The sequence below is a fragment of the Dipodomys ordii genome, unplaced genomic scaffold (assembly GCF_000151885.1).
Source record: "Dipodomys ordii isolate 6190 unplaced genomic scaffold, Dord_2.0 Scaffold4, whole genome shotgun sequence".
NCBI classification, from domain to species: domain Eukaryota; kingdom Metazoa; phylum Chordata; class Mammalia; order Rodentia; family Heteromyidae; genus Dipodomys; species Dipodomys ordii.
The window spans coordinates 37,087,488-37,097,533 of record NW_012267220.1 but is presented as its reverse complement, the minus strand read 5'-3'; the positions used below and the strand labels follow the sequence as shown (position 1 = coordinate 37,097,533).

The following is a 10,046-nucleotide window of genomic DNA, read 5'->3' as shown; positions in this document are numbered from 1 at the left end:
CAAAGGAGGAGGCTGCAATGCTTGGTAAGAAATGTACGCATTATCCTGCCCATGTAATTGTAACCCCTCTGTACAGTATGTTCACAAATAAAATAAAAATAAATTATAAAAAAAAGAAATAAGTCTCATGAACTTTCTTACTCTGGTTAGCTTTGAACTATGGTTCTCAGATCTCAGCCTCCTGAGTAGCTAAGATTTCTGCCACTTGCAGATTAAACATTTTATTTAGAACCAGGCCATAGGTAATGGTCTTTATAACTGATTGTGCCATGGCCACATGCAGATAACAGATTTTACCCCTGGATACAGAAGAACACTGTCACCTGTGACCTATTCTTGCCACATATAGTGAAACTGAATTATTGTTAGAACTACAGGTGTCACTAGCAGATGGCAGGAAATACAGGAGACAGAAAAATAATGCAGATGACACCTGAAGCAACCAACCAGGAAAGTCCAAATCGTGGGACCTTCTTGGGGTTGACAAATTTAGTTTTCTCAACAATTCAGTGCCAATAAAGGGATTGAAATAGATTTCAGATATGTAACAATATAGTCCCATACAAAATCCTATTTTAGACAAGCTAACTGTAAAATTGAGATTTTTTTAGATAAAGAAACTTGAGGCAGAGCAACAAAGGTCCTGCAATATCCACCAGTTGGGATTAGCTGGCAAATTTTGACTATAGTTTGTGTTGCTGGATATTTTAAAGTTTCTTAGCCAGATGCTGGTGGCTCACAACTTTAATCCTAGCTACTCAGGAGGCTGAGATCTGAGCACCCTGGTTTGAAGTGGAGCAGAAAAGTCCATGAGATTCTTATCTCCAATTAACAAGCAAAAAGTCAGAAGCAGATCTGTGGCCCAAGTAGTAGAGTGACAGCCTTGAGAAAGCCAATTCAAACCTCAGTACCACCACTACCACCACCACACCATGCACATATGCACTCATGTAGGCATGCGCACACACATCATCTTTGCTTTAAGTGTCTTTTTGGTTGCTTCTGAGTTTCATTATAATATATGTATTTTTTCGTATTTGAAATTATCCTCATCTCCCATCTTTGCAGCAATAAGACATTGGATCTTTCCTGTGTTTATATCTGATCAGGAAATAGTTTGCTGTGTGAAGTATTTCATGCCGGCATTTTTCAAAATTTAAAATAGAAACACATACCTAAATACATTTTTCTACTATTAATCTTGTCTTTTGCTTAGTCTACCAATAAGCAAAGCTAATAATGAGTTAAAAATCAACAGTGTTCTCATTAAAAAAGGAGAATGATTATTTGACCTTTGGATCTTCAATCTCACCAAAGTAACAAGGAAGTAATCCTTGATTTTCATCACATGTGATTCTCCAAATTGTGTCCTTAAGTATGGATAAAGCAGATTATACTTCCCAGAGGGACAAAAAGCAGTAATAAGCTGTGTAGACCAAAAATAATGAAAGCTCCAGGATAAGTCAATAAAGTTGAGGATTTGAGAGTGTAGAATAGCTTCACAGTCATGATCCACAACTTCTTATGACTGGCCAGGAAGCTACAATCCATATTGAGCATATATCTAGTTTAAGGCTGTACTGTTACACAGCTAGATAATGCATAGCAAGGAAACCCAAGAGTCCTCACGCCCTTGGTTTTATTTTATTGTATTTCCTCCTTTAAAATGTGGAGAACAGTAACAGGTATAGAGATCATACAATAATACCTCAATGTTTCATAATGTATGCTTATACATAGGCACTATAAAGTGCCTAGAAATACAGTTCTATGGTTCAAACTCTGACATGAATTAAAAATAAACTGACCATGTCAAATATAATAGCTTAAACATGACATCCAAAAGCACATAAATGTGATTTCTTTTTCTGGAACACAGAAATGCTTTTGAGTCTGGAACCTGTGGATCACACCTGAAATTCTAGCTACTCAGGAGGCTGAGATTTGGAGGATATTGATTCAGACTGGGAAGAAAAGTGCTTGACTTCATCTCCAAAATAACCAGCAAAAAATGGCCTGGAGGCATGGCTTAAGTGCAGAAAGCCAGTTGATCAAGCAAGCTAAAGAAATATAAGGCCCTGAGTCAAACGTTGGTATTAGCAAAAGTATTGCTTTAAAACATGACTCAGATGGCACAAATCTCTCTAAAGAAGCAGCATAAGCTATTTGGGGAAAATCTGTTATTTCTGTTTACTACAGTTCTGTTCGTTCTAATAATGGTATGAATCAAGACATTTTAGGAAGGACTGAATAGACAGTGCATAGGAAAGGCCTACACCAAAAGGGAGAGCAATTAAAAGAACCCTTTTTAGAAGGAGGAGCCAATGACACAAGGGAAGAGGGAAGAAAGATTTTGTATAAAAAGAAGAGGTTTAGCATGACCAGAATGGAAATATTTATTACAAATATCCAGAATTGTAAACAACAAGAGGACTCCCACATGACTAACATTTGTGGATCATTAACTACAATCCATGTCTCACCATTTTGGGGTCAATAAATTAGTAATTCCTTTCCCAGCACAATTGTCTTTCTAATCCAAAATTGAGTCCAGTATGCTTTTTTCATGGTCTGGTGTAACATTGGTGTGTATGTGTGTGTATTTTAAATTCTTTATTGTTCTACTCAACATGTATAATTGAACAACTGTGAATTGTGACTTAGACCTGATTTGTATTACAAGATGGCTAGCTAGTGAGATATTAGTCTTTCTTCCCCATCTCTAATCCTTCCTCTATCCTCCCTTCCCTCTTTTATTTCCTCTATTTCTCTTTTCTTCTCTTTCTTCCCCTTTTCTTTCTTTCCTTCTCTTTCTTTTCTTTTCCTTCCTTCCTTCCTTTCTTTTCATTCTTTCCTTTCTTATTGTTGTCTTTCATATCAGTAGAAGCCAAGGGAAGGAATGAAGAAGTCTAAGTCTAGAAAGCTGATAAGAAATCAGACAGGGGGCTGGGAAGGTGGCTCAGTGGTAGAGCACGTGTCTTGCATGCCTGACGCCCTGGGTTCGATTCCTCAACACCACATAAGCAAAAAGAAAAAAGCTGGAAGTGGTGCTGTGGCTCAAGTGGTAGAGCGCTAGCCTTGAGCTGAAGAGCTGAGGGACAGCGCCCAGGCCCAGAGTTCAGGCCCCACGATCGGACCCAAAAAAAAAAAAAAAAGAAATCAGACAGGGGTTTCCATTTCCTCGCAAATGGGGCAATGCCATGCCCTCTGATGGAGGCATAAAATTCCATTGTGTATATTTACCACATTTTCTTGAGCCATTCATCTACTGAGGGGCATTGCCCCATTTGTGAGGAAATGGAAAGATTTGGAAAAAATACTATTAAGTGAAGTAAGCCAGGCCCAAAGAAACATAGGTCCTGGTTTCCCTTATTTGCAATAACTAGTATATGTCTGAGACAAGCAGAACGGTCAGATAAGTTGATGTTAGGTGAAATGAACCCCAAGATAAGTATTCAAATGTTTTTGCTTTCATGCAATTGTTTCTAACATATTTATAAGATGATTTCATTGTTGCTTTGTATGTCCATCCCCCACGGTATAACTCCTGCTTTCACTGTATTTGATGTTGGTATAATTTGTGGAGGGGAAGGAAAAAAATTGTTTAAATAGGTATACAGGTGGACCCATTGCAACAATGAGTTGTACAAGTTGTTATGTCAAAAAACGAACTTTACAACTTTGGCAGGAGGGGGGTGGCGCAGATGGGAAGGGATGGGAAGGGGAAACAAAGGAGGAGCAACAATGCTTGAGAAGAAATGTACTCATTATCTTGCCCATGTAACTGTAACCCCTCTGTATGGTATTTTCACAATTTAAAAAAAAAAAAGAAATCAGACAGAGGGCAGGGTGAATGTACCCGATATGTGTCTCCTAGCACCATGCGATATGATCTATACATTATCCAGGAGATAAAACTGCAAAAATCTGAATCTCATTCAGCCTTTGAACTCAACTTTATGTTTCTGGAAATTCAGAGACTGAGGAACAAATTGTAAAAACATGAGAAATAATTTGGTAAATTGAAAAAGGCAGAATGTACCATCTGACTTGGTCTCTTCACAAAGGCAATATTAAGAAAACAGAAAGAATCTGGGCATTAGTGGCTAATGCCTAGCTACTCTGTAGATTAAAATCTGAGGATTTGGATTTGGAGCCAGTTGAGGCAGAAAAGTCCATGAGATTCCTATTTCCAATTAACCAGCAAAAAGCCAGAAAGAGGTATAGCTCAAATGGTAGAGCAAAAAAGCTAAATGAGACCATGAGGCCCTGAGTTCAAGCCCCAGGGCCAGCATTGTGCTCATGTGTGCGTGCACACACACACACACACACACACACACATACACCACTACCATCACCACCACCACCACAGAAATAAATACAAAACTATGTTAGATTAAAAGAATATACAAACAGTAACCAAACACAAAGCATTAATCTTAATTTGAATATAGTTTTGAAAAGTTGAAATAACCGGAGAAATTCAAATATGGATAATAAAGGAAATGGGTTTGTTGGCTTTTGTTGTTGTTGTTTGTTGTTTTTGGTCGGTCGTGGAGCTTGAACTCTGGGCCTGGGCTCTGTCCCTGAGCTCTTCAGCTCAAGGCAAGTGCTCTACCACTTGCGCCCCAGTGCCCACTTCCGGCCTTTTCTGGTATGTGGTGCTGAGGAATCGAACCCAGGACCTCATATATGTGAGGCACCTGAGCCACATTCCCAGCCCTAAAGAATGATTTCTAGTTTGAAGTGTAATAATGAAATTGTGACTAGATGGGAAAATGTTCTTAACTTTTGAATAAGATATATGCTTACTTTTGAGAGATGTATACTTAAATGTCATGGTGTTTGAAGGTTTCCACTAGTTCAGAAAGACTAGCTTACAAAGATAACTCAACGCAAGTATCACAAAATGTTAAGAGGAGCTGAAGGTACAGGTGATAGTTGTACTCATTTTATACTTTATACTGAGTATTTGAACTTTTTCATATTAAAATTGTGGAAAATTTTACAAAAATAGCCCTATTTTCAAAGAAATGTGAAGTAAGAATGAAAGCCTCTATAAACGCAAAACACAATGGCAAGCTGTCTGAGATGATGTCACAGGCCAGATTGGTGGGGGTGCTGTAGAATGTGGGGCAGATGAAGCCAGATTGGTGGGGGTGCTGCAGAATGTGGGGTGGATGAGATGAGATTTGTGGTAAGACCTGTCAGAACAGTAGAATTTGTGTTCCCATAAAGGAAAGAGGGGGATGACAAAGAAATAATGTTTTCTAGCAAACTAGTAATCCTAGATTATAGGCAGGGAGTATTTTTGAAGAGGAAGTGGAATTAATGTGGAAGATTAAGATGAGGGACAGCTGCAGCACTGCTATGTCTTTATTGTGGCTTTGTTTGTCCTACTAATGTGGTCCTCCTTCGTTGGTAAGGCAGAATGGGTTCTAGGTTTAGAGACTCAAGACAGTGCCCAACATAACAATGGCTACTATCAAGTAAAGGGTAACTCCAGCAACAGAAGATGAGAAAGCCTGGCTAGACCTAGGCAGGGAAGAAGAACTGAACCAATACAATGGTTGAAGTCTGCTTTCTTGGGATTAGAAACAATTTGCACTTTTAGGTCAACAAGGCAATAAGAAAAATCACCAACTATTTAAGTAAAATATTCACAAAAAGCATCAGAAGAATTTACTGCAGAGAGAAAAACTGTTATACAAGATAATAAGAAACTATGGGCTGGGAAGGTGGCTCAGTGGTAGAGCGCTTGCCTTGCATTCATGAGGCCCTGGGTTCGATTCCTCAGCACCACATAAGCAAAAGGAAAAAAGCCGGAAGTGGCGCTGTGGCTCAGGTGGTAGAGCATTAGCCTTGAGCTGAAGAGCTGAGGAACAGTGCCCAGGTCCAGAGTTCAGGCCCCATGATCGGACCCCCCCAAAAAAAAAGATAATAAGAGACTGTAAAGTAGCTGTGATTATTTCTCCCAAATATTTCAGAGAGTTTGACATCCATGAAGGAAAATCAGTGTTCTCAGAAATCGAATATATGAATGATCCACAGACATTCAGAACACCTCACCTCAGGAAGTGGGGTAAAAAGCAGAAAATCATGACCAGAGCCATATTTATTACCAGATCATATAAATGGTTAAAGAATTAAAAGTATGAGAAAAAGAAAGTCTACAGTTTAGTAAGCATGGAGGACAGACTCGTTAATACCAAGGTCTCTATAGTAGAAATTTCAAAATGAAGACATCAGCCTATTGCTAAGCCAGAGAGAGGGAAGGGGAGTAAGACAGAGTGTATATAGGTGGGCAAGAGGGAGGGGGAGCAGAAACCCTGGACTTGACATTTATAGGGGTCATTTCTAAAGTCCAATATGAAAAGTCCAAGATAAAGAGGAAAGTGTGAGCACTTTAGGAACAAACATGAATATATAGTAATTAGAAATAATAACCTTCACTGCATTTCTCAAATCCCTTCAAAGTTCTGATGGAAAATTATTTTGAACCATAATCCCATGCTCAGCCAACCTATTATTCAAGTGTAAGGACAAAAGAAATTGTAATTTCAGAAATGAAAGTGTTCAGAAAGTTCACTACACTCAAAAAATTTTTAAGGGCTTGGAAGGTGGCTCAGTGGTAGAGCGCTTGCTTTGCATGCATGAGGCCCTGGGTTCGATTCCTCAGCACCACATAAGCAGAAAAAGCCAAAAAAGTGGTGCTATGGCTCAAGTGGTAGAGCACTAGCCTTGAGTTGAAGAGCTGAGGGGCAGCGTCCAGGCCCAGAGTTCAGGCCCCATGACCGGACCCCCCCAAAAAAAATTTTTTTAAGAGTTACTAGGAGCTGGAAAAAGTAACATGAATCTGTCTTCCCAGCCACTTGGGAAAATGGGACAGGATATTATTTCAGCTAGGGTTTTGAGACCAGCTTGGACAATGTAATAGGACCTTGTCTAAAAGAAATTCCTCTAAATAATGAGAAAAAAACTCAGAGAAAGAAGAAAACAGGATAAAAATCGGTGGTAAACCAGGTGCTGGCTCACACCTGTAAACCTAGCTACTCAGGAGGCTGAGGTATGAGGACTGTGATTCAAAGCCAGTCTGGGCAGGAAAGTCTTTGAGTCTCTGATCTCCAATTAAGTACCAAAAGCTGGAAGTGGAGCTGTGGTTCAAGTGGTAGAGTGCTAGCCTTGAGTAGAAAAGCTCAGCGACAGTGTCCAGGCCCTGAGTTTAAGCCCCAGGACTGGCATGCACATACACCAAATGAAATCATTTTCAATGAACAATGGGCAAAAGGTACTATCAGTAAGTGATTCTTAAGGATGAGAGACAAATAATATAAAAATTAATAACTTACAGCTCAAATTCTAGATGGTTTTGACACATCATGGAAGGTGAAATGGGGAAGTGAGGGACTAGAAGCTTGGTTTGAGTGGTTGAGTGCCTGCCTACCAAGCATGAGGCTCTGAGTTTAATCCCAAGCATTACTAAAACAAAAGGGGGGTGAATGAGGGAGAGGGAGAGAGTGGTGATCATCACTGATTTTAAGTGTTCCTAACAAAGTTTGAGTACGCTTACTAATGTATAACCTTCAAGGAAACAAACTCAATCAATGCGGAAAGGGAAGAAGGTGTATGAAGTTAAACACATCAGTAGCAATGATGTATTTGGATGAATTCAGCCCTTGGATTGATGGATTGATTTTTGCATTGGTACTGGGGCTTGAATTCAGGACCTGGGACCTGTCCCTTGGCTTTTTCACTCAAGGCTGGCTCTCTGCCACTTGAGCCACAGCTCCACATCTATCTTTTGTGATTAATTGGAACTAGAACTTTCCCACCTGGGAGAGCTTTAAACCATAATCCATAGATCATAGTCTCCTAAATAGTAAGCATTACAGGATGATTAGGTTTTAAAAAAAACTTTTTTACAATAGCCATGTCCAAAACAAAATACTTGAGAAAAGGATTTGAATTTATCACTGGGCAAGGGAAACTAAAATCATGGGAGGATTGGTGGGGGCAGCAGCAAACCCAATTTGACTAGACAGTCAAATTCATTACTGGTATGGGAACAAGCAGGAAAGTGGGGAAGGAGTACTCCTGACAGAAAAGGAGACAGATGATAACAGAATGGGAAGCCGACAGCACTCTGCAGGAATGGATTCCATTAGATGAGCGGGAAATCTAATCATTGAATACCCAGTAATTGAATTTTCTAGAAGCTAAGTGGATATTAATAAATACACTTTGGGTAGCAAATGATTATTTCTATGATAGTTTATTTGCCATAACTTTAGAGCAAGTCACAGTTCACAATGGGTTTTACTGGACTAAAAGGCTTTGGAATGCTATGAATAAACTATGAGTTCCACCTGCCTATATTTAAGTGAGATTATTTCAATGAACACTATATTGGAACATTAGCTGACCAGTGGTATCTTGGAATCTTTGTAATAACAAGTGTGGTGGACCAAGGGTAGCTGTACTTGTATATTTCCCCAAACTGAAATTAAAGTTTGTTCATCCCTATTGCTTAGAGAAGTTTCACACAGCCTCAGACTGCAATTCAAACCACCAAGGAGCTGAGTAGCTGTAAGAGCTCCAGGCCCTCCCACAGAGAGAGCATGACATGAAGGCCTTCTTGACATCTTTAAACCCAACTCTAGCAACAGAGACTAGTTATTTTTCCCAGGTTTCTCCTACTGAAGAGATATTCAGCTGGGCACTGCTGGCTCATGCCTGTAATTCTATCTTCTCAGGAGGCTGAGGTCTGAGGATTGCGGTTTGAAGTCAGCCAGGGCAGAAAAGTGTCCATGCAACTCTTACCTCCAATTCCTACTCAAAAAAACCCAGAAGTGGCTCTGTGGCTCAAAGTGGTAGAGTACTAATCTTGAGCAAAAGAGCTCAGAGACAGCACCCAGGACCCGAGTTCAAGCCCCATGACCAACAAAACCAAAAATGAGAAATTCAGTTACTGTAAAGACCACATTAGCAGGATTCTGAGAAATAAGCACACATGCATTTAGACCGGGTACATGCTGGAAGATGTCAGTTCTACTGTGGGACTTTTATCCTGATGACATGGCTTTTAAATGGCCTTGGAGACATGTTTCTAATGGTAACTATTTAACCACATCTTCAAAGCAGGGGTGAAAATCAGCACCGACCCTGTAACTGACACTATCAGAAAGAGCCACAGGAAGATTCGGTCGAGAACTTGAGCCACAAATTTCCAGTCTTGCACAACCTACAAAAAAGAAAAAAAATATGACTTTCATTTAAGGTGCTAGATGGCCATTTTAAACTCATTAAGGGATTTTAAAAGGCAAATATTCAGATTTGCAGCATTTTTTGACTTTTCAAATATATCCAACATGTCACTCAGAACCTAGGCTAAGATTTCATTCAGTGATTTGTTCACTATACCCCCAAGAAAATAGCTTGCAAGTTGAATATACAGACACATTCTTGTCATCACTGAAGAAGAAAATAGAAATGGTAAAATTATTTGAAAATATTTCCCAGAATAACAGAAGCCTAATTTATAAACAGATTAAAAGAAAGTATAGCTACCTGCAATGCTCCCTTATTTACACATGAAATTTATCACAAATAAGGAACTAATTTTGATGGTGTTACACACAGATCTCTTCCTACTCATATGGTATAGCTATTGAAGGTTCAGGAGGAAAAATGACCAAGGGAAGACAAGCAATCCAAGAGACTTTAGTGAGGCCAGTAGTCATGGGAGAGTAGGCTCCAGGCCTGTCAGAATGAGGTCAGAGTGGAAACAAGCCTCTGGATGAGAGTGGTCTAAAGGGAAAAAAATTGAGTTTTTTTTGTTGTTGTTGTTGTTTTGGCACAGCATTGAGACCTTTACTCAGGACCTAGGCACTGTCCTTTAGCTTTTTTCACTCACTTTTAACTTTTTTGGAGGAGGAGCCTGGGGGAGGGGTCTGGTTGTGGGGCCTGAACTCTGGGCCTGGGTGCTGTCCCTCAGCTCTTCAGCTCAAGGCTAGCGCTCTACCACTTGAGCCACAGCGCCACTTCCG

General features: G+C 39.8%; 1 protein-coding gene across 1 annotated transcript in view; it reads right to left on the bottom strand.

The window, feature by feature from the left end:
• Window positions 1-486: 486 nt before the first annotated feature.
• Window positions 487-10,046, bottom strand: part of Chrnb3 (cholinergic receptor, nicotinic, beta 3 (neuronal)) — a 27,683-nt gene continuing 18,123 nt past the window's right edge. Inside the window, exons 6-7 of the mRNA XM_013024420.1 lie at window positions 9,076-9,241; window positions 487-497 (exon numbers count right to left, since the gene is read on the bottom strand). Of these exons, the coding sequence (XP_012879874.1) occupies window positions 9,107-9,241 (135 nt within the window). The 3' untranslated portion in view covers window positions 487-497; window positions 9,076-9,106. The remainder of the gene's footprint in view (window positions 498-9,075; window positions 9,242-10,046) is intronic.